General features: G+C 36.9%; 1 protein-coding gene across 4 annotated transcripts; it reads left to right on the forward strand.

The window, feature by feature from the left end:
* The first annotated feature begins 1 nt into the window (after position 1).
* LOC107791391 (LEAF RUST 10 DISEASE-RESISTANCE LOCUS RECEPTOR-LIKE PROTEIN KINASE-like 1.4) lies at positions 2-20,390 on the forward strand. Of its 4 annotated transcripts, XM_016613452.2 has the most exons (5): positions 19-918; positions 9,900-9,953; positions 18,688-18,723; positions 18,810-19,163; positions 19,243-20,390. In XM_016613452.2, the coding sequence occupies exons 1-5, from the start codon at positions 93-95 to the stop codon at positions 20,127-20,129; spliced, it is 2,157 nt and encodes a 718-aa protein (XP_016468938.1). In that variant the 5' UTR covers positions 19-92; the 3' UTR covers positions 20,130-20,390. The 4 variants fall into 4 exon arrangements, with proteins under 4 accessions (XP_016468939.1, XP_016468938.1, XP_075105984.1 ...); XM_016613453.2 differs by lacking the exon at positions 9,900-9,953 and having other exon boundaries at positions 2-918; XM_075249883.1 differs by lacking the exon at positions 19-918 and having other exon boundaries at positions 8,999-9,953.
* The last annotated feature ends 4,626 nt before the right edge of the window (positions 20,391-25,016 follow it).

Below are 25,016 nucleotides of genomic sequence, written 5' to 3' on the forward strand. Positions count from 1 at the left end.
TAAATTCGGCCGCCGTTTATTTGTTCTTTCTATACGCCTACTAGAGTACTAGTTAACTAGTCGGTGCAACAATTTGTGTCTGGGCATTCGACATGGAAGGCCTTCTCTCCTTTCAATTTCTAGCTTACACGCTACTCTTATTCTTAATTCATCTTCCTCCTCTTTCTTCCCTAGAAAACCAGTGGTTTGCCAGCTGCGGCAAATCCTTCCACTGTGGAAACTTAGCTGGGATTAGTTACCCTTTCTGGGGAAATGACCGACCAAAGGAATGTGGTTATCCTGGATTCGAGCTTCAATGTGAAGATCAAGGTAGCACCATAATACAAATTTCAAACGTAAATTACTTAGTTCTCGATATTAAAATGGACGCCCAAATTATAACAGTTACTAGAAAAGATGTAGCAGAAGGGATTTGTCAATTTAACACGACAATGGATTCCAATATATTTGAGTATGCTTTGAGCTTAGTGAATGTCACGGTTAATTACGTGTGTCCCCCTTGGACCGGAAATACTGGAATTGCACCTTCGGCTGGGTCGTTTAATTGTGCGATAAACGGATTGAGTTATAAGAATGATTTGAACGGAGTTGGAACATGTCATGCTAATATAGTTGTACCAGCTCGTAAGGAGTACTATTCGTCTGGAGGAATAATTGGAAATTTGGGGGATTTGAAGAAGTTGCTGGAACAGGGGTTTGATTTGAAATGGAAAGTGGATAGCAGTCCTTGTAAGGAGTGTGAAAAGTTTGGGGGAAGTTGTGGATTTGATGCTGGTGCGAAACAGTTCACTTGTTTATGCCCTGATCATCAATCTTCTTCTTCGTTAAACGCGTGCACCACCGGAATTCCTGCAGCTGGTTCAGGTTCCCCTGGAGCTGGAAAAAGTAGTCCGCTTTCATCCCTTGCTACACCGTCGGGTACGTTTTGCCTTAGCCTTCTTAACCACTCCATTTCCCTACCATTAACTTTGAATTTTAATCATCTCAAAGATAATTGTTGAAAATGGCAAACTCCCACATCAGTGGGAGACATAATGTTTAGGATTTAAACATCGGTATAAAGAAGTCCTAATGTTTAGGATTTAAACACACATCTCATTTGCCTTCTTATCTTCTTAAGTCATTTGTATCTTCTCTCTTTAGTATTATTTCACTTGTATTTTTGGAGTGAAATAAAATATTGGTTGTGTCCGAGGAAATATACAAAATTGGCCGAACCTCGTAAATTCTGGTGTTCCTTTTATTGTTGTTTTATTGTCTTATTTATTATTTGGTGGCTGTCATAATTTTTGGTATAGTAGTTGTGACTCATTCACACTATATATATTTGGCTTCCGCAACAATTGGTATCAGAGTCAAAGTACTGTCTAAGTATGCTCTGTGGTTGCAGCATAATCTGATCTTCCATATCAGAAAAGATTTATCTTGGTAACTGAGTCAAGGTTCTGTCTGAATATGCTCTATGGTTGCAGCTTAGTCTGATCTTCCACACCAGAAAGGAAATAATCTTGATTTGTGTCGTCAGCTATTAAATAATATTTGTGTCAAAGATGGGAGACAATAAACAAGCAGAATCTACATCAAGTGTCAACAATATATTATCATTGGCATATTCGATTATGACAAGAATTATGTCAAATGCGAAATTTGCGGTAGAAATTTTTGTCGGTTTAGGACATTTTGGGATGTGGCAAGGCGAGGTTCTAGATGTCTTTTTTCAACAAGGGCTAGATCTTGCCATTGAAGAAAAAAGACCAGATGTTATTGGAGAAGAAGATTGGAGAATTATCAACCGTGTTGCTTGCGGTACCATTCGATCCTACCTTGCTAGAGAGCAGAAATATCCATACACAAAGGAAACTTCTGCAAGTAAATTATGGAAAGCACTGGAGGATAAATTTTTGAAGAAAAATAGTCAAAATAAATTGTACATGAAGAAGAGACTGTTTCACTTCACCTATGTTCCTGGTACCACGATGAATGAACATATCACCAGTTTCAATAAGTTGGTCACAGATTTGCAAAATATGGATACAACTTTTGATGATGGTGACTTGGCTTTGATGTTGTTGGGGTCACTTCGTGATGAGTACGAGCACCTTGAAACAACTCTACTCCATGGAAATGACGAAATTTCTCTCAGAGAAGTTTGTTCGGCTTTGTACAGCTATGAAGAAAGAAAGGGAGAAAAATAGAAGGGCGGAGAAGGAGAAGCACTGGTTGTGAGGTGTCGTCCTCAAAATCAAACAAGGACAAAGAAGAGAAGATCCAAGTCAAGATCTAGACCCAGCAAAGATGAATGTGCCTTTTGTCGAGAAAAAGGGCACTGGAAGAAAGACTGTCCGAAGTTGAAGAATAAAGCCAAACATAACAATGGAAAGACCATTATGGATTCAAATGTAGCTGATGGTGATGATTCAGACTTTTCATTAGTTACAACATAACCATCAACATTATCAGACATATGGTTGATGGACTCGGCTTGTAGCTATCATATGTGTCCCAACAAGGACTGGTTCGTGGATTTTCAAGAAGGAGAATATGGAGTCGTCCACACAGCGGATAACAGCCCTCTTACCTCATATGGCATTGGTTCAATACGATTAAGGAACCATGATGGAATGATCAAAACATTAACAGATGTTCGATATGTATCGGGTTTGAAGAAAAATCTCATCTCTGTGGGAGCCCTAGAATCAAAAGGGATCAAAATCATTGCAGAAAATAGAGTAATGAGAGTATGTTCCGTGCACTAGTGGTAATGAAGGCCAATCGGAAGAACAATAACATGTACCGTTATCGCGGTAGTACAGTTATTGGGACAACGACAGTAACATCCAGTGACGAAAAAGAGGAAGAAGCAACCAGACTATGGCACATGCGCTTGGGACATGCTGGAGGTAAATCCTTGAAAACTTTATCAGATCAAGGATTGTTAAAAGGAGTAAAGGCTTGCAACTTGGAGTTTTGCGAGCATTGTGTCAAAGGGAAACATACAAGGGTTAAATTTGGTACAGCGATACATAATACTAAAGGCATTTTGGATTATGTACACTCTGATGTTTGGGGTCCTTCCAATACACCTTCATTGGATGGGAAACACTATTTTGTAACCTTTGTTGATGATTTTTTCCGAAGAGTGTGAGTGTATACAATGAAGAGCAAAGATGAACTGTTGGAAATTTTTCTCAAATGGAAGACGATGGTGGAGAATCAAACAGGCTAGAGGATCAAGTATATTCGCACAGACAATGGAGGTGAATATAAAAATGATCATTTCAATAAGGTCTGTGAAAATGATGACATCGTCCGACACTTCTTTGTCAGACATACACCACAACAGAATGGAGTGGCAGAACGTATGAATCAGACCTTGCTGGAGAGGTACGATGTATGTTGTCCAATGCTGGCTTGGACAAAGAATTTGGGCTGAGGCAGTTACATATGCATGTCACCTCATTAATCGCTTACCATCTACTGCTATTGATGGAAAGACACCATTTGAAAAATGTTATGGAAAGCCTGCTGTAGATTATGACTCTTTGCACGTATTTGGCTCAACTGCATATTATTATGTGACAGAGTCAAAATTGGATCCAAGGGCAAAGAAAGCTATTTTTATGGGGATTACTTCTGGAGTCAAAGGATATCGCTTATGGTGTCCTATGACAAAGAAAGTAATATTCAGCAGGGATGTTACCTTTGATGAATCTGCTATGGTAAATAAGGTAACAATAGATACCAAACAAAATGAGGGTGCTTCTAAGCAGGTGGAGTTTGAGGGAAAATTTATTTTTCCTACACAAGAAGCAGAGGAGGAAACAAATAAAGATTATCCTCTGGAAGAATAGCCAGTAGAAAGGGAGATTCCAACTCAGGAACCTCAACAACAACTTGAATCAATAGCAACTAGCAGGCCAAAAAGGACAATAACAAAACCTGTTCGTCTCATAGAGATGGTTGCTTGTGCCGCCTCAATTATAGCTGATGATCTTCCTACCACTTATAAAGACGCAGTCCAAAGTTCAGAAGAAGATAAGTGGAGGGTTTCCATGAACGATGAAATACAATCTCTTCATCAGAATCATACATGGAGATTTACCAATCTGCCGAAGGGAAAGAAAGCAATTAGAAGCAAATGGGTATTTGCAAAGAAAGAAGGATTTCCTAACCAAGAAGATGTTCGCTACAAAGCAAGATTGGTGGCCAAAAGATATGCTCAAAAGGAGGGAATTGATTACAATGAAGTGTTTTCTCCAGTTGTAAAACATTCCTCCATTAGAATTATGTTGACTTTGGTAGCACAATTGGATTTGGAACTAGTTCAAATGGATGTAAAAACTGCATTTTTACATGGAAACTTGGAGGAGGAAATCTACATGACTCAGCCAGAAGGATTCAAAGTTGCTGGAAAGGAAAATATGATATGCAAACTTGAAAAATCATTGTACGGATTGAAACAATCTTCTAGACAATGGTACAAGCAATTTGATAAGTTTATGTTGCGGCAAGGGTACAAGAGAAGCAAATACGATCATTGTGTGTATTTGCGCAAGATTAAAGATGGTTCCTTTGTATATCTTCTCCTATATGTTGATGATATGTTGATAGCTTCCGAAAATTCGGAAGAAATTGATAAGTTGAAGATTCAACTGAAGAAGGAGTTCGAGATGAAGGATCTAGGCGAGACAAAGAAAATTCTTGGCATAGAGATAATAAGAGATAGACGTTCAAAGAAACTCTGTTTACCTCAGAAAGAATATTTGAGAGTACTGCAGCGTTTTGGCATAGATGAGAAGACTAAGTCGGTTAGTACTCCACTTGCTCCCCATTTTAAGCTAAGTACTACTATGTCGCCAAAAGATGAAGCTGAAAAGGAGTATATGTCAAGGGTACCATATGCAAATGTTGTTGGTAGCTTGATGTATGCAATAGTCCGTACGAGACCTGACATTTCACAAGCTGTTGGAGTTATTAGCAGATATATGCATAATCCAGGAAAGGAGCATTGACAAGCTGTGAAGTGGATTCTATGGTATATTCACAATAATGTAGATGTTGGGTTAGTTTTTTAGCAGGAAGACAATCAGTCTGTAGTTGGATATTGTGACTCAGATTTTGCGGGTGATCTGGACAAACGAAGATCAACTACAGGTTATGTGTTTACTTTTGCAAAGACACCAGTTAGTTGGAAGTCTACTTTGCAGTCAACAGTTGCTTTGTCTACAACAGAGGCGGAGTACATGGCTATTACAGAGGCTGTGAAAGAGACAATTTGGCTTCAGGGATTGCTAAAAGAGCTTGGTGTTGAACAAAAAATTATCACAATTTTTTGTGATAGTCAAAGTGCTATTCAGTTAGCGAAGAACCAAGTTTATCATGCAAGGACGAAGCACATTAATGTTCGGTATCATTTCGTACGAGAAATCATAGAAGAAGGTGGAGTCACGATGAAGAAAATTCATACTACAGAGAATCCTGCTGATATGCTGACAAAAGTGATGACTGCGGTCAAGTTTCAACATTGTTTGGATTTTATCAACATTGTTGAACACTGAAGATTGAAAATGGAGACACAACCAAAATTTGTTACTGAGAGAAAATTGAAGATGTGGAATTTTGCCAAGGTGGGGATTTGTTGAAAATGGCAAACTCCCACATCGGTGGGAGACTTAATTTGGGGAGAATTTCTCCCTATAAAAGAAGGCCTAATGTTTAGGATTTAAACACACCTCTCATTTGCCTTCTTATCTTCTTAAGACATTTGTATCTTCTCTTTAGTATTATTTCACTTGTATTTTTGGAGTGAAATAAAATATTGGTTGTGTCCGAGGAAGTAGGCAAAATTGGCCGAACCTCGTAAATTCTGGTGTTCCTTTTATTGTTGTTTTATTGTCTTATTTATTATTTGGTGGTTGTCATAATTTTTGGTATAGTAGTTGTGACTCATTCACACTATATACATTTGGCTTCCGCAACAATAATTCCATCTAACATTATAATAACTGAAACTAGGTACACGTATGATAGGTTATACTACTGTGACGGTAAATGTTTTACATTATCAGATAATTTAAGTTAAATTCTTAAGTTCTATACTATGGTTAAGTGCAACAGATAGTTTTATTGCAGAAATGATGATAGTTGTGTATCCAATGCTTGGACCGAATTCCATTTGAATTTGGCATTTGTTTGAAATTCTTTTTAGGGTGAATAGGAACCAGCTAGAAAAGGAAATAGAGGAAAAACACCTCGAAGATATTTGAACCAGTGCACTGCACCAAAAGTTTATTATATAAAATTTTGTGCATCGGGCTCAGTAGAAAGCAAGAATAACATATTTCAAATATGAGAGTCAAATATATATATATAAATTGGAGTTAAAAAAATCTGATTAATTCTCTTAAAGAGCAATGGTGTAATTAAATGAAGTCGAGAGAGTATTTTCTTCGATTTTCATAGTAGAAGCCAAAAGGAATTCATTCTACTAATTTGTGGTTCTCGACGTTTCCAGTCTCTCGATTCGAGATACAAATGAAGAGTATGGATTTTTTCCTATTAATTAATTCCCAAGTTTCTAGCTGAAGTCGTATAGTTCCATTTATAGATTTATAATTATGGTTGGGGGAGTTGAGCGTTGGGACTTGGGAGCGAGGTGGCTGCTGGTAATCGTCACGTCAGTATTTGGCATGTCACTGAACGAAGAGCGGTGCGTAGATAAGGATTTCCAACCCAATTTACACAATATTTTGTCTACTTAAAAGTTGAACACGTCCTGTTTGCTACTATCATTCGCAGTGCCAAAATGGACTTGAAAATGTAACTGTGGCCCCCAATCAATTTCTTCCAATTCCATACTAATGTTAGCACCTGGGCTTCAATGGACCTGGGTTGTTAAACTAGCACCTATTAAGGGGAGAAATTTAAAAATAGTCATATTTACAAGTGGTTATTCAAAAATAGCTACAGTTTCAAAAGTAATCGAAATTTAAGTCACTTTTCATGTAAAGATAAATTTGAACGAAAACAATATTCAAAATTCGGAAAATACTCCAGTATAATATACTAGAACTCTAGTATATTGTACTGAAGTTCCAGCATCAGTATACCGGTCCAGCATAATATACTGAACTAATATACTTATTGGAGTTCCAGCATAATATGCTGGAAGTTCATACATAGGTGCACCGATCTCCAGTACATTATGTTGGAACTTTCCATGTTGCAGCAAAATAGTGACTATTTTTCAATGACTTTGCAAATGCTGACTATTTTTAAATGACCAGTCCGAAAACTGGCTAGCCCGTGCTATTTTTACCCTATTCAGAGTGAAGATTAGAAGCCCAATTCCTTTTTTTTTTTTTTGGGTTTCAGGAAAGCCCAGTTACTTATCTGTTGTATTCCTTTTACTAGTTGGAGCTAAGACTGTACAAAGGAAATCGACAAACCACATCAACCTGATAATCCGAGTCAAACAGGAAAAAAACCCGACTATGGTCCGGGTCTTCCTTCTTTCACTAATTTGGAAGAAGAGGAACCATCATTAGTTGGGTAATTTTGTTGCTTCATGGTGTCAGTGGCGGAGGCGGGATTTCCGCCAAGAGAATTCAAAAAAGAAAGTTGAAAAAGATTATAACTAGTGGGAATTGAACCTAAGACTTTACAAAAGTTTTGAACCGCCTTTACCACTAAGCTATGCTTTTGGGTTATGTCAAGGGGATTCAAAGCTTAATATATAGAGGTAAAAAACAGATTTTGCCTTATATATACAATGTAATTTTTCGGCAAAGGGACTTAGGGTGAACCCTTCCGCCCCTCTAAATCCGCCACTGGGTGCTGTTATGGATTACTTCAGAAACTTCTTGTATAGTTAGCTCCGTTGGAGGCCTATCTCTCATAGTACTCTTCAAGGAAGGTGGCTATGGAATTTAGGTGCATTGTAGGTGTATTGGAATTTGTTGTTAATGGTAATATTTACATTATTACCACACAAAAAAATTACTTCGCGTCCTAATGTCTAATATTTGTTATGTAGATGTGAGAAAGACTGTCGGGATGATATACAGTCTAAAAAAATTAAAAGATTTTAATTTATCTTATTTAATAAGATTATTATCTTTTTAGAGTAGATTTTTTATATTCCTCGTGATCTAAATTAGATTACATATTATCCCTTGTATAGATCTTTATCTTATCCCTGATTTTATATTTTATTTCCTAGAGATAAATTTCTGATTGTCTGCATTGTGCAAGGTTCCATATCTATAACTAGGGTCCTCCTTGCACTTGTCAAAAGCACTTCATTTGATGCATTATATTTTTGAGTTGATTTGGTCTATCACTCCTCCTATCCATCTCTGTTCTTTTCTCTCCGTTCTTCCTCCTTCATTTCAGGCTACATTGGCAGGTGCATCTTCATTCTAAAAAATGTATCTCAACGAATAAGTCCACTTTTTTGTCTGTTTCTTTTTTCTTTTTCAATTCACAAAGGTTCTAATATGTTTTGGACAAATAAACCTCACCAAATAATCCTCAACACCAGTTATCTATGAACTAGGAAGTGGTCTAAGTCTGATAAGTGCCACCAACCGGGTTGATCATAAGCAAATTATAGTAAATGTGGTTGTTGGATAGTCCATGACATACTTGTCCTAATTAGATAGTAACGCTTAACAAACCTCAAATCGTTTTCTTATGTCCAAGTAATTTCCGATTGACTCTCTCTGGAGTAGACTTCCTAATCCCAAATAAAATAATCATATAAACAAAAAATACAACTAATAAACACTGAATGACAAAGGAAACAGGTAACATGATATCTTTTTTTCCTTTCCCCTACTCAAAAATCAACGAAATAGGTAGGTTTTTCTTTTCTTTTAAGAGAGCAATTTTAGTTTCCTCCACAGGTTAGTTTCACTCTTTAGCTTCAGTCAATGTGATACCATGACTCCTTTAAAAAATTTCCATGACTTCCATTATTAATAAAAGTGTAGTAGTCATCAAGTGAAGTCATTTTTATCTCCCAATTTCCTCTGTATATCATCTTCTTCATGCTTTCAGTCCACCTACTTTTCTACTCACCATAGACTTCGTTAATAAACCATTACCCTTCTTCCTTTAGCCACATCCATTTTCTCATTTCCTCCACATGAATTCGCAAAGCTTTTACTTGTTCTCTTTGCTCTCTCTGTTTTCCTCCCTTATACTAATTCATGTACCTCGAGGTTCAAGTAATCCCGATGAATTTTACCAGACTTGTGGGAATACATATAGCTGTGGTAAGATTACGGGATTAAGTTATCCTTTCCGCGGTGTCAATGATCCTCCCTACTGTGGCTACCCTGGTTTTGAGCTCAACTGCAATCAGGATAGTAGTACTACTATGATCATCAACAAAATCAAGTATCGAATTTTGGACGTACATCAAACATCCCAAACAATAAGAATTGTGAGGGAGGATATCATGGAATCAACGTGTCCTGTTGATTTGGTTAACACCACTCTGGATTACTCCCTCTTCGACTATGCCACTAGCTACACAAACTTGACCTTCCTATACAATTGCCCTGTTTCGCCCAACTTTGCGGAAATGGATCATATGGCTTGTAGAAATAGCAAATATGACAATGTTTTTATATTGCCCGGAGCTCAAGGCCCGGGGAAGTGTAATGCTAGTGTCACAGTTCCAATCCTCCAGATGAGTGGTGCTACTGTAGGGTCCATGAATTCAACAAGTTTGGGAGAAGTACTACAAGAAGGGTTTGATATAAGATGGAAAATGGATAGTAAAGCCTGCAGTGAGTGTACTGACACAAAGGGGAGATGTGGGTATGATGCTTTTATGAAGCAAACGATTTGCTTTTGTCCTGATCCTCCTTATGAATCTGCTTCTTGTTCAGTTGCTGCTTTTGGAGTCTCACCACCATTACCAATATCTAGACCATCCCCTGCAGGTACATATTCTTGTTTTCCTAAGAACTATTTCCGCCTCGATTTGCCTTCTTAATCTTGACTTAGTCGATGGATTTGGTTCATTTAGTCAATGGGGTTTTATTTTTCTTCTGTCTAATTAGCTATTAATTTGAGCTAACTCTAGGAAGACGACGACAAGGAAAACTGTTACTCCGATGTAGATACATATATTTAAATTATATTACAAGTTTAACCACTTGTAGATAACTTATTCCCTTTATAATTATCATCGCCGCTTAATATATAAAGTAATCCTAATTGGGTATAAATAATGACAGTTTGAAAGTACTTAAATTCATGAAAATTAAACATCCCAACTTAGATATTGCACTGTTATAGATTTTAGTTGCCCAAAATCTTTTACTAGTTAATTTGTTCATCCCTGATATCGTGTATCACTTCCACTACTGTGTAAGTCTAGTCTTACCGTTCAATAGCTGTCATTTTAGGTGGTGTTAGGTATGCCTCCACCAACCAACCTTTGATCATAAAGTCTATTGTTGACATCTTCTTATTTCTCTTTTCCACAATGAGCTTTTCTTCAAAGTTTAAAATATCGTGATAGTTGTTGGTTAGCTAATTACACATGAATGATGTAGTTGATATCTCAGTATCAAGACTCAGTAAAACAAAGCAAGAAATCTAACCACTATTAGCATTCGTCTTCATTAACAAATTTTGCAAGACACATGATATTCGTTATTAACATCATGGCTGAATTAGTACATTAGGTTGGGAGAGGGGAGAGGGGTGAAGGACGGCTGAGATAGTCCAATTTTGGGCAATCCTTATCTCAGGAGCTAACTTCTGGGGTTGAGTTAGTGGAAAGTTCTATTTATCGGTGTATAGAGGCATTTGGGGTTGAGGCATTTGTCCAACTTTACTATGATCAATATTCTGCCACCAATTCTCATCTTTTATGCCCTCGATTAAAACATGTAGAACGGATCTCTGGAATCCGTATGCTAACTCCGTCAAATAACCCCTTTTCATATTTCCTCTAAAATTATGCTTGAACTTAATCCTTAGATTAAGCCATTAAGGTCGTCCTCTCTTTATCAGTTCGAAAAATTGTCACAAAAATTGACAAGAGTATACGGATCTCTGGTTTTTGAGACATTATTTTGAGCCATTCACCTAGGTTCTCTCAGAAATCGTAACACGGGTGTTGCTCCAAAACGCACATGCAATTATACGCGGTCGTCAAGTAATAAAGTGATTAAAAGTCGGATGTCGAACCCACGAGGACTTATGATTAACTATTAACTAAATTAGACTATCCTAACTATCTAAACGAGAATTAAAACTAGAAGTATTTGATTTTAAACTAATTAAAATAAAGAAAAATAAATAATGAACTTTGAATAGAGGAAGAGCAGATTTTTATGTTATCAATGTTATGAAAACGAACTAGGGTTATGGGCTATCTAACATTCCTATTGTATTCTTCAATTGAATTGAGTAACTAATTATCTAGTTTATTGGTTAACAGAGATAATATTGCTCATAAGAATCTGGCGAGTTCTTATTCGCCTATTCAAGCTAACCTAAGGCCTATATGTTTATGGAACTAGAATCAACAAGAACGCATTTATAATTCTTGTAAATCAACCAAGCAAGACAATTAAGTATATGTCTATCCTAACCGCGAATCCATTCCCCGATGCTCAAGTTCAAGAACTTGCTCTACTCAATCCTATAAGCAATCTAGAATTCCCACTTTCGAGTTCAATTCTAGATTCGTGTATAATATTCAATTGGTGATCAAACAATTCAATAATGAAGCGCAAGATTGAATAAATAAACTAATACGATAAATCAAGAAATCAAAATCAATATCCGAATAACAATATTCATGAAAGAACCACAACCCTAGAAAGTGAAGCTTAGCTCCACATAGACATGATAGCCAAACAACAAATCATACAAAGAAACATAAAAATTACTAAGTTTTGTTGAAGAAAAGATAAAACCTGGCCTCCACAGCAGATTTGTGCTCTCCTTTGGTCAAAAGTTCTTCACAAAAACGTTCCCCCTTTAAAATTTCTTTTAACAAGTTAGGATTGTATAGAATCGAAATAACCTTGTTCCGAACAAAGTAGGAAAAATCCTCCGGCGTAACGCGCTGGCCCTGGCGCAGAATGCAGTAGCGTTTTGCGAATTCCACTCTTTTCTGCGGCGAACTTCCAACTTTGCTAATAAACATTTTATGCTTTCTTCTTTAAATCCTTTTTAATCTCCAATCATCAACCAATCATTATGTTCCCCCCTTGTTTTAATTGCTACAATTCACATTTACTTTACTTCACTTCATGCCACGTAGACAAACATCCTAAGGCCTCCATTTTTCTTCATTTCATGTGCTGCTCCAAAATTGTCTCATCCATGTAGATTTTTTTCTATCCTCCTTCCGATTATAATTTCTTGCTATTTTATTTTTACATAATTTTGCTTCGAATCTTTCTATTTGTGCACCGCTTTATTCCTGCACAGTTAAAATATAATATTAAGCATAAAGTAATATAATTAATACTCAAAAGATGATTAAAAGTACTAGAATATGAGGCAACAATGATTAAATATATGCATTTTTGGCCGAACATCAACGGGTAAAGATTTATAGCATGTACCCGAATTCGGGCAATTCATGGATGAATAACTTGACAGTATACCACTGACCGTTTTCTGCTGATACACCTACCTCCACAAAAGTGTGGAGGAAATGTTCACGTTGAATTTCTTGTATTTTTTTTTTTATAAAATTTTCCAGATGTCTGGTTGTATTAATTAGAAGAAGTGTACAAGAGAGGGAGTAGACCTTACCTCCAAAAATAGAACAATAGGATAAAAACTTGATCCTACAAAAAAACAGGGACAGTTGAATATGACTGATATGAAGAATATAGCAGACCTGTGAGGAGCAATCGTGGAATGATCTTATAGTCCCTCAGGTTGTTCAAGTCTTGACGCGTTGGAAGTTTCCATAGAACAAACTGTATAGCCAACTTTCTGGTAGTTTGTGTCTTTCGCGTGTAGTATGTCATATTATGACCACTCTAGTCTTAGCTAGATGGTTTCTTTCATAGGACTAATTAATTCATACTGACCAAATCTAAATATTTGACTCTTATCATAATTAAATTTTGTGAGTCACGGTAGTAGTTGGATATAAAATTATTTTTCCATCTGGGAAAAATAATTTTATTAGTACACAATTTTTTTGAAATTAGACCAAGTCTGCTACCCCTAAATTCCAATAGGAGCTTCTGTATCTCGTTTGACAATATACGCGAAATTGGTATCGTTTGTCAAATATTATTGCTATATGTTGACCAAAGAATGACAAAATAAAGCACCCCATCTTTTCCTTTGAATTTTACATCTCATCTTCCTAATTGAATTTGGTGTTCTTCCTAACCTTTGTATCTTCCTCTTCTCTGCCCCTTAGTTCCTCATCTCCTCCCCACCTCCTCTATCTCTTTTCTAGACGAGAAGATCGTAGAACTGGGTAAAGCTTTTCTACACTATTTCTAGTTGGTAACTCTCTTTCTAGATGCTAATTCCTTTAATCAGACAGAAATGCATCAACAACTCCATCCATACTTTTTGCTCTTTAGTACCTTAATCTTTGTCTTGATCAAAATACCGGGGTTGTTCTGTCAAGATGACGAGCGATTCAGGATGTGTAGTGAGCCAATTCTCTGTGGCGACATCGAAATAAAGTACCCTTTCTGGGGAGGTGGTAGACCAGAGTACTGTGGTCATCCAAGTTTCGAGATCAACTGCGAGAGTAACATCCCGAATATTGCTATTGAATCAACAGCATACAAAGTGATAGCGATCGATACTCCTACTCGAATACTAACCTTGGCTAGAGATGATTTACTGAGTAATATTTGTTTGGACAACCCTGAGAACGCCTCCTTGGATTTTAACATTTTCAGCTATATTTCCACTGACCAGAATATTACTCTGCACTATGGCTGCACCCTCGTCTCTGGTCAGCAATTACTAAATGACCCAAAAGTCTTTAATTGCAATAGCAACATATTTGGTATTTACACAATGATCGGGGTTTTGTTCGACTTCTCTCGGGTAAGATGCGAGAGCGAAATAATAGCTAGGATCAATCAAACGAGTGCTGTGGCATTAGCCAGCGCTACAGCAACTGTTGAAGTTCTGAGAACAGCCATTTCTGGCGGGTTTTCAGTTAATTGGACGGCAAATATTGAAACGCTATGCGGACAGTGCGACAAGTCAGGTGGAAGATGTGGATCCAACCCAGATTCCGCAGCCTTTGCTTGCCATTGTGCCACGGGTACTCATGCTTTCAACTGCACCGACGCACAAAATCAAGATGGCGGTAATCTCTTTTCTCTACTATTCCCTCATGATTTTACTAGAATCTAATTATTGAGCGTTAAGGTCATATGGCGTTGATACATTGGTAAGTTCGTCCGTTCATTTCCAAATCAAATCACCATTCCAGTCCTTTCACCAAAAGATTTCAGTTATATACTGAGTGACAGTATAATTTTTTTTTTTTAAGATCAATACTTATCACGAAGATTTACTTATAATTATTTTATCAGTGACTTATATGTCAGTACATAAAATTAAACTCTCTTCCAATTCTCCTCAAACATAACTCCAGCCATAAGTACGCGTTTAATTGAGGTCCGAATTCCAGATGAAACTCTGAATACTAAGCTCTAGCCTCTATCTAACTAGTTCCGGCTCAAATAGTTTCTTCCCCATGTTAAGCATTGCTCATTTCCCCTTTTTTCCTTTAATAGGTTGTAGCATGCTTAAATTTATCTCATGATAAGTCTCCTCCTACTTAAATCCAACTAGTTGCATCAACTTTGTACCCGGCGCCCTACACGGACCAAAATTAGACTAAGGTACAAGGTTAAAATTTAAAGCTTTATCAAATACTTTGTGCGTGTTTACATTATTTTATTTGTCCCATTGTTCGTTGATCGTCACTTTCTCCTCCTTCTTGAAAGAGTAAAATTATTTAGGATTTGTTAAAATAACATGTGCGGAGTTATATATAAACTTTCTTATTCTATTATAGATTAAAGAATGGAAAGCTTGTACAGAGAAGAATCAAAGTGTGACCCATATAGTAGTAATATATTTTCTGTGAGTGTTAGATGTTTGAAAGGTGGTTTTCTTTGTAGAAAAAATGATTTGGCAAGGTTTACAATAGAAAAATAGAGATTTAAGTTAAAATGAATGTAATAATATGTTTATCATTGATACTCTCACTGCATCTTCAATAAAAGAAGTGAAAAAGAGGGGAAAAGGCTACTAACATAACTCTGTCCCATGCCTAACATTTAGTACTAATTTATTTTTGTCGATTTTACAAAATCCCTTTTTCTGTTTTTTCCTCTCTTTTAACACCAAAAGAAAATTCAATATTGGCGTTGTCAAAAACTCAAAAATCTACCTATTCTTAAACCGAATAGAATAGCCAACATGGTAAACATTTTAGAGTATATGTTAGAGATGTCAATTATCCCTCTGTCGCTCATTTCATCTTGCACCCAAATAATATGACGGTTTAGGGGTCGTTTGGTATGAGGTATAAGAAGGTATAAGGGTGGTATAAAAATTTAATATCACCTTAATATCATGTTTGGTTAGCAAACTAGGTATAAGTTATCTCGGTGTTAATTTTAACACTGGGATAACTTATACCTTATAGAAAATGGGGTGATTAGCACCGGTATAACTTATACCTTCTTCTTAGAAATTATGCAATTGTCATTCTTAATACAACATACCAAACAATGAATAAACAACATCCCAGCATAACTTATCCCAATATAATTTATACCGGCATAATTTATATCGGAATAAATCGTATTCCAACCAACGACCCCTTATAGTGTCGGACTTGACCTTATCACCGTCAAAAGCAACACTAGTACTTAGTAAAAGGTTTTAGAGAAAACAGTAATTAGAAAAAGGAGATCCCAAAAAGGCCTATTGTAATGTCGGAGAAGATTAATTTTGGAAGAACCAAAGAAAATGACAAACTGCAGATCAAATATTTGCTGTATGGTCATGCATGTTTTTTTTTTTTTTTTTTTTTTACATATTGTTCGGAATCGTTCTAATTAAATTTATAGGTGATAATTTAATTTAGATAACTTAATTTTTATATTTTAAAGCTTTCCTGTTGCCATGTTTGTTTTCGAGAAAACGATGAGTATTGAAGTAAGTATTTAATTTATTTAGATGTTGAGCATTGACCAGTGTCGGTCCATGAAATAGAATCATGTCTAGTCTACGTCCAAAATATTAAAAAAAATGAGAAAATAATTTTAAATTATGACAAAGAGTACAACAATTCTCTAACTACCCTAAAAGAATATAAGTGTATGTTTCGTTGAACTATGATACAGAAATCCCGTTCTTTATTTGTAGCGCTTACTATTCTTTTTGTTAGTTCTATTTTTAATTCAAACATGGTTGGCGTTTGAATGAAATGACAGAAAGAAAATTTTGTTAAAAAAGAGATCGATGACATTCACATTTCACCATTAGACTATTATCACCTAATTTATAATTTAATAAGACACCAGTAATAGGGCACATAAGTAGCCAAATCATGAGGGTGAACCAAACGACTTTTCAAGTGTGATAATACTATTACTTCATCCTTTTAAATATAGATAGTGGTAACTCTATTCACTAATGTTTGCATACATGGAACAAAATTATTTAATGTATCTTTTATTTCTATTGGAATTTGCATGCTAATTTTCTATGCTTATTACTCACTTAATTGATTATTAAGCAACTACTATTACGTACTATTCAGATCTTGGATTATACTCCAAACACCTTTTCAACAATAATGCCAATACTCGCTCATTGTCCAAATGGCTCTCTCATACACCCATGGCGCCACAACTGCTCTCTTCTTCGCCACCGCCTTTATTTTCACAACATCCTCCTTTTAACTGTGCATGACCGCACTTTCTCCTGCGGCTACATCATTGATATCACCTTTATCCATTTTCCGGCGGTGACCGTCCTGACTACTGCGGCCTCCTGAATTCAAACTACGCTGCGTTGAATATCAAACCGAGTTCACTCACCAATCACTTACCTACAGAGTTCTTTCTATTAATCGGTCTTCAAGAACCATGACAATATATAGGTAGGCTAGACCTGTGGAACAATACTTGTCCTCCTCAATTCACCAATACTACTCTCAACTCTACTTTCTTCAGCTAAGACCATAACGAAGACGAAGAACTCTCCTTTGAGCTTCGGCTGCTACGTTGCGGCATTGGTTTTTACGCCCCAGAATTTGTTCAGCTGTAGTGTAACTGGTTTGAATTTCACCTGCGCCTTCTATTTACTGGGTCCAATTCCAAGTGACCCTTCTCTAAAGTCATAACGCGTGAAACTGTTGTTACTACTCCCTCCATTTCAAATTAGACGAATACTTTCCTTTTTAGTCTGTTCCAAAATTGTAACATAAATAACGCATTTCTAAATTTGAAAATAATTCAACTTTAAACTTTCATTTTACCTATTTTACCATTAATGAGAAGCTTTTATAACCACACAATTGTCATGGTCCTACAAAGCTTTTACCCCTTAAGTTTTTAAGACCACAAGTTTCAAAAGTTTGTTTTTTTCTTAAATGCCGAGTCAAACTACCTCGTCTAAATTGAAAAGGGGAGTATACCGGTATTCAGAGACGGGGGCAAAAGGCCATATAGCAATCAGACTACTCTCGGGGAAGCATTAATGCAGGGGTTTAGTGTGAAATACGATGTCCCCTACGATGGACTGTGTTATGGGTGCACGAGGCTAGATGGAAACTGTGGATTTAATGTGGGGCTGGCCAGCCAACTTGTATTTGTGGAGCAATCCCTTGTCTTGCCTTTAGAACATGAAAGTTCCTCAAAAGGTTTGCTGGGAACTTTATTCTCTGGTTTTACTACTTTCTAATTACGAATATTAATCGTAGAAGTCGATAATTTGGAAATTTGGACGGAGTGAGAACTGCTACACGTATTTATTGTTGAACACATAATTAAGCAAATAAAAGTGTGCTCTCTATAATAGTTTAAGTTTCTAGATGAGATGGTCAAACATTTCAATATTTACTTTCTCACCTTATTTGTCAACAAGATTGTTGAGCTTTCTTCCTATGTTTTTTCTTTTTCTCTGGAAAGCAATGACTTTCAGTCTTATTGTCGATTGTTCTAGTTGATGAATCCTAAGTTCAGTCTGAAACATTGTTTCTTCTAGTTCTACATAATTGCATTGCCAGGTTTAGAGGTAGTCTATCCATGTGTACAGGGGTCTTTCTAATCTCATCCTACTGCAAATATGTATTTGGCATGAGTAGATGCTAGAGGCGTTTGATTCAAGGGATACACCTAACACAAAACTGAACTTGGAACAAAGTGTAAGGCAAAGTTATTTAACTAAATTCTCTTGATTGGTTTTTAGATTTCCATGGTATGTTTGTTTCGGGTATCCCTGGGTATTCTTCTGACAGCGTGCTTATTCCTTATAGTTTGTGCTTTTCAGATCTATTACTTGACCATATACCTCAATTTCATATCACCACAGTTTTCTTAGTTTCTCCTTATTCCAGCCAGGTTTAGTTTATGTACTTCAGCATCTATATATCGCGTTTATCACTTAATTGACAGTATTATGATTGTTTTGCAGATAGTGGAAAGAAAAATCAGACGCCACTTGCAATAGGTACTGTCTTTAGTTCTAATTTTATAGTACAACTGACATGGTCAAATGCCTTGAGAAGATTTTAAACTTTCTTCTTTCGATTGCAGGCCTTAGCGTAGGAGGTGCTGTATTTGCCGGTATTGGCATTGGATGGCTAATCTTCTTCTGCAAACAAAAGAGAAAGCGGACTGCAGCACAGACTTCACCTGTCCAAACTGAAAAGAAAGACCTTCCAATTTTAAGCTCAAGCAATGGCCTGACTACTTCTTCTCCTAATTCTTCAACCACTTTCACCAGAAGCATTCCCTCTTATCCCTCGTCCACATCTGAAGCTGATTATGGGAGGGGAAGCTCCTATTTTGGGGCTCATGTCTTCAGTTTTGCTGAACTTGAAGAAGCCACGGATAATTTTGATCAATCTAAAGAACTCGGGGATGGTGGTTTTGGCGTCGTGTACTATGGTATGTACTGCAAACTCCTAATTACATATTATTATTTGGTAAGAGAGTGTCCTAATAATTCTAAATAATTGTTAATCAGGCAAGCTTCGTGATGGTCGTGTTGTAGCAGTCAAGCGCTTGTATGAGAACAATTTCAAGCGTGTAGAGCAGTTCATGAATGAAGTTGAGATTTTAACTAAGCTCCGCCACCAGCACCTAGTGACATTATACGGTTGCACATCAAAACGAAGCCGAGATTTACTGCTTGTTTATGAGTACATATCAAACGGGACAGTGGCAGATCATCTGCATGGAAATCGGGCCAAATCTGGTTTACTCTCTTGGCCTGTCCGAATGAACATAGCCATTGAGACTGCTGATGCACTGGCTTATCTCCATTCCTCAGTTATAATACACCGTGATGTCAAAACCAACAACATTCTATTAGACAATGATTTCCATGTGAAAGTTGCTGATTTTGGGCTATCAAGATTGTTCCCAAATAATGTCACACATGTCTCTACTGCTCCACAGGGTACACCCGGCTACGTTGATCCTGAGTACTACCAATGTTACCAGCTCACTGAAAAGAGTGATGTTTATAGTTTTGGGGTGGTCTTGATAGAGCTGATCTCATCATTAGAAGCTGTGGACACCAACAGGCACCGCCAAGATATTAATTTGGCTAATATGGCTGTCAACAAGATCCAAACTCATTCAGTACATGAATTAGTTGATCCAAGTCTTGGATTCACGACAAACAGCTCTGTGAGGAGGATGACTACCTTAGTCGCTGAGTTAGCTTTTCGTTGTCTGCAACAGGAGAGAGATATGAGACCTTCAATGCAAGAAGTGCTGGAGACTTTGAGAGGCATCCAGAGTGGGGAGTCGAATGCACACAAGGCGGAGGTACTCGACATTGTGGTAGATGATGTTGGACTCCTCAAGGGCTCGGGCTCCCCTTCCTCACCACATTCCAGTGGATGAACTATCACTTTCAGGTTGGTCGATTTCATTGCCTAGATGAAGAAGCAATTACTATTTTGACACTAGTGATTAGTGTCATGGTTCCGTTAGAATCTCCCGTCTTTTATGGACACTTAATTCCTTAGTTTTGCTTAGATGTAGTTATCTTGGTATACTACGATATGGTCTCTGGGAGATTATCTACTGCTGTTCGCATAAAGAATGTAAATATTGAATAGAGCTGCCAACATTCTAGTATATATGTGCTATAACTTTTATGTACCTCTGTTCTTTGTTCATTTGGGTTGAGGACATGAAAGCCACAAATAGGAAAATGGAGCTATAAAGCCCCTCATCCCCCACCCCACCCTATTTAGTGTATTGGTGAGCATATTTATAAGGTCGAAAAACAATAATATAATGCAGAAAAAAGGTACTGCAGCAGAACAAATTCTAAGCCTATATGTAGCCTGGAGTGCTACATTAATCTTATAGAGGACATGTTTTGATAGTAAATGGTAAAGAAGAAAAGGAATAGAACATTAATTCGTGAGCACACCCTAGTTTGGCCAACCTAGTGCATCAAGCTTTTGCTTTAAGCGGAGTCCTGGGAAGAGCTGGATCACTTTGGGTCTATTGTATAGAGTCTTATTTTGTAAGGCTCCAAGAGACATTTTTTACGACCTGAAACCTCCACCTCCAAGCCTTACTAGATTGCTTAGTTATCTTGTGTCATGTCAGAAGAGTATTTTGACAGAGTTGATGGACATTCAATTGTCCATTTCGTGCCAGTGTATCCTAGAATGCCATTCATCAGTATAAATTGTGAAATTTTCCTGCTGATCATGTAAATTAGGTGAGGTTAATTATACTAATCAGATTAGATCTCATTTGCACACCCTTCAGAGATTAATTCTGCATTTACTCACTCGTTCGTCAGTAATAATTGGAACTACTTCTACAAACAGGTCCAGAAGACAGTTTTCGTTACTTGTAATTTGACTTGCTGAACATAGAATTGAATGTTTCAAGGTTTCCAAGTCTAGTTTTGTTTTATAAGGAAAACTGATAAAGAAAAAGAAAGCAATTTTAACATCTCGAGACGATAAAGCCGCCTTTCTTTAACCAAACAGGAGAGAAGAGAGAAGAACGAAACATAACATCCGCTCACACTGTTTCTATCCTCCCTTCTTATTTTTGTCGCTCTGTCTTTTCATCAAAGTGTTAACGCCAATGTGGTTGAGGTACTTGTAATCCATAAAATATACGAATAGTAAAAAGAGATCTAAGCGTATGTTGTTGTTCAAATGAGTAAAAATAACAGTAAAGCCCGCAATTATTTTTTCAAAGAAGTGGCTTAAAGATGAAGTGATATTACTAATAGGCAAGAATGCTACACGTGGATGTATCTCAAAGGAAAGACTAGCATTCACATTGAACAACAAATATTAAACCATAAGAATTTCTGGTTAAACGACAAAAAGTGATAATGCAACTTACGATTATGGTGACTATAGGCTTAACGCCGAATCATGAGATGGTCATCATCCTGTTGTCTGATCCGTTGGTCACACACTCCTCATAGGCATGCATTTGTAGATAACTTTGAATATTTTAAATATTTCTTGCCCTAGAATTTTGGTAACAACCACCCTATTAATAGCCAAGAAGTCAAAAATTCTAATGAACAAATTTTAAAAAATGTAAAAGTATCACACTTGAAATTTAAAGGTGTATACGGTGGAAATCGGGGCTACCCGATTTCGTCCTTTGATGGAAAAGAGATACCATGTCGAAAGACCAGGATGTCGAGTTCGGGGTCGAAGTTTCTTTCTAAGATCGAGGTCGACATCACTAACCGAGGTCAGAAGAGGGCATACTTCGAGATGATGCCGGTATAGTTCAGTAACGGAAAGAGCGAGATACCTGCAACAGACCGAAGATCATGGCGTGAATTTCGGAATGGATTGGTCCTTGGCGGTTAATCAGTTGTCAAATATGATTTCCTACTATAATTAGAAGCATACCTTATTTAGGATTCCCCTATTATATAAAGGGGGATGCCATTTATTTGTAATCATCATTGTTCACTGAGAAGAATATATACCACTCATTACTTTTTTGCTATTTCGCTTTACTGTTCATCAGAGTTGCTTTATCATCTGCTATTCTTATTGTCACACCTCGAGACTACCACAAGTCGAGGTCAAAATTTGACTAGCATACTGATTTGAATTATTTTATTTTCTAATTTATCTATTTATTTCCTTGTTTATCAATTGGCATTGGATTGAATCACATATCCTTAAAACCACAATATAAGTTTAATTATTACTCGAATTTTAGGGTAAACAGTTTGGCGTCCACTGTGGGGCTAAGGATAATAGTGATTGTTTAATGCTGATTCTGATAGCACACATTATTTCACGCTTGTTCTTGTCAAGTATTTTTTCTTTGACGTTAAAACATGTCGAACTCCTAAAACGCACCCGCACATGGTGATAATGGCCTCAGATTTCACGGGGGGAACGACAATATAATTGCTCCAGGAGTCGAGTACCACCGGTTAATCTCGGGGAAGCACCAGTTGCCGATCCGATCGATGTCAGTTCGCATGTTGCTTTAAATGCGGACCTGGGCGTAGACCCCAAAGGGAGTGTACGCAGGGAAGGCCGATGTGGTGGCTAAGGTACATAAGGCATAAGAGATGTAGGAGTTAGTCTCCAGGTGATATTCGAGATGCTATAGGCTTAGCAGGACGCTATTGCTCAGCTTCAAAATCAACATAGAACTCCGAGTGGGGTTGAGCCGGAAATCACTCGCCGTACCGAGCCAGTGCCAGAGAGATCGAATAGTAATGGATCAGGGATCGATCCTGCAGTAACGAAAATGCTCGAGGAGCTCACCAAGAGAATCGAGTCAGGAGAGAAGAAAATCGAAGCTAATGATAAAAAAGTGGAGACATACAACTCTCGAGTTTATCAGATACCAGGGGCATCGCCAATCTTGAAAGGGATGGATTCGAAGAAGTTTGTACAAAAGTCGTTTCCTCAAAGTGCGACTCCGAAGCCTATTCCAAAGAAGTTTCGTATGCCGGACATACCCAAATATAATGGGACCAACGATCCCAACGAGCATGTTACTTCATATACATGCGCCGTCAAGGGTAACAATTTAGAAGATAATGAGATCGAATCTGTACTGTTGAAAAAGTTCAGAGAGACTCTTTCAAAGGGAGTAATGATTTGGTATCACAACTTGATGTTGATACCCAATTTTTTCCTATAATATTTTTTGAAATGCATATATATCTTTAAAACTATGCATTAGCATCAATGGGTATTTTTCCATAATTTTTAAACCCTTAAAATAATTTATTTCAATATTTTTCTTCATATAAATTATTGTAAAATTGCATCACAAATGAATTTAGAACATGTCTTGATTTAATATTACTATTATGGTCCTATTGAGTCCAAATTATTTTATAAATATCCAAATTGACATCTTTTGGCTATAATTGCAATAACATTGCAAATATAGCCCATATGTACATTTCTTGTATTATTTTACCAGAAATTAGTACTTCGTATTTTTTAATACTAAACAACCATTTTTAAAATATTTATATGCATGAAATTCATTTTCTATAATTAGTAATTATTTTTAATCAATTGTTTGGGGTATTTAATAACTAGCCTCTTTTATTTCAATTTTGTCCTAAAATTAACCAACTCAATACCCCTTATAGACCATCCCAAAAGATCCCAGGCCCAATACCCACTTACCCGACCCAAAACCCTCATCAAATCGTGGTCGTTGATCCTTTAGATCAACGGTCCATATTAAAACTTAACTTTTTAATCAAACGCCCCCCCAAACCCTAACCATTCTCACCAAACAGCCGCCCTAGAATCCCTAATCCTCTCCGTCTTTCTGAGATCCAACTTTAACCCTATCCGCCGCCACCCAAAACCAGCCCTAATCCCTTTGATTCCTATTCGATCTATGGATTCATATGGTTGTACGAGGCCTCTACTTGTCTCCTATTTCACCTGGTTGCTCGATTTTGTGATTTCGTGGAAGGACCTCGAAGAGATCTGGTCCAGATCTCGTTCAAAACTCTTCAAGAGTCTTTCTATGGTCTGTGAGTGCTTTCTATTAAAGTTTTACGGCTCAAATCTTTTATTCAAAGGCTAGATTCTCTTTACCCTTTCGCTTTTCTTCAAGAAACCTAATGGTTGGACTTGAATCGGTTTAGATCTTTGTAGATCTGGAGCGATTCTGAGTTCATCGCTAATTTTCCTTAAGGTTCCCTTATTTCTTTACTGATTAATCGATTTTCGAGCACTTTGTCATATTAGGGTTTGGTTTTCTTGTTGTTTGTTGGTCGAATCTCTGTGCATCTGAAGTGTTTTCAAATTCCCATCGTTGTTCTTCAAGGTTCTTTTACTTCTCTACTACTTACCGATTTTTAGCACTAGTCTACTTTAGATTTTTGACTTCTCGGACTTCTGTTGTTCGAAACCTTGTATGTTTGAAGTGCTTTCAAGTTTCCATGACTGCTTTCTTTAAGGGTTCTTTGACCTCTATACTGGCAATCAACTTTAAGTATTTTCAAATTAGGGTTCTTCCCAAACTTCTCTTCAAGAGTTCTTCTACTTTCAAATGTTTAATCTAGTCATCTCTTGAGGTGTTTGGTTAATTTTCGTATGTATGAACTCTAGATGTTCTGATGGTAACACTGATTTCTTCTATTATGTTTATTTTTGTGAACTAGTCGTATTAACTGACTCTATTTAGGGTTTTGAGTGATTTTTCTATTAAATCCAGTATTCTTTGGGATTTTGTTGCTTAATTGATTTCTATTTTGGGAATTTGAATGATTCTTTCCTAGTTAAAATCAGT

This window comes from Nicotiana tabacum, chromosome 3, assembly GCF_000715075.1.
Source record: "Nicotiana tabacum cultivar K326 chromosome 3, ASM71507v2, whole genome shotgun sequence".
NCBI classification, from domain to species: Eukaryota; Viridiplantae; Streptophyta; class Magnoliopsida; order Solanales; family Solanaceae; genus Nicotiana; species Nicotiana tabacum.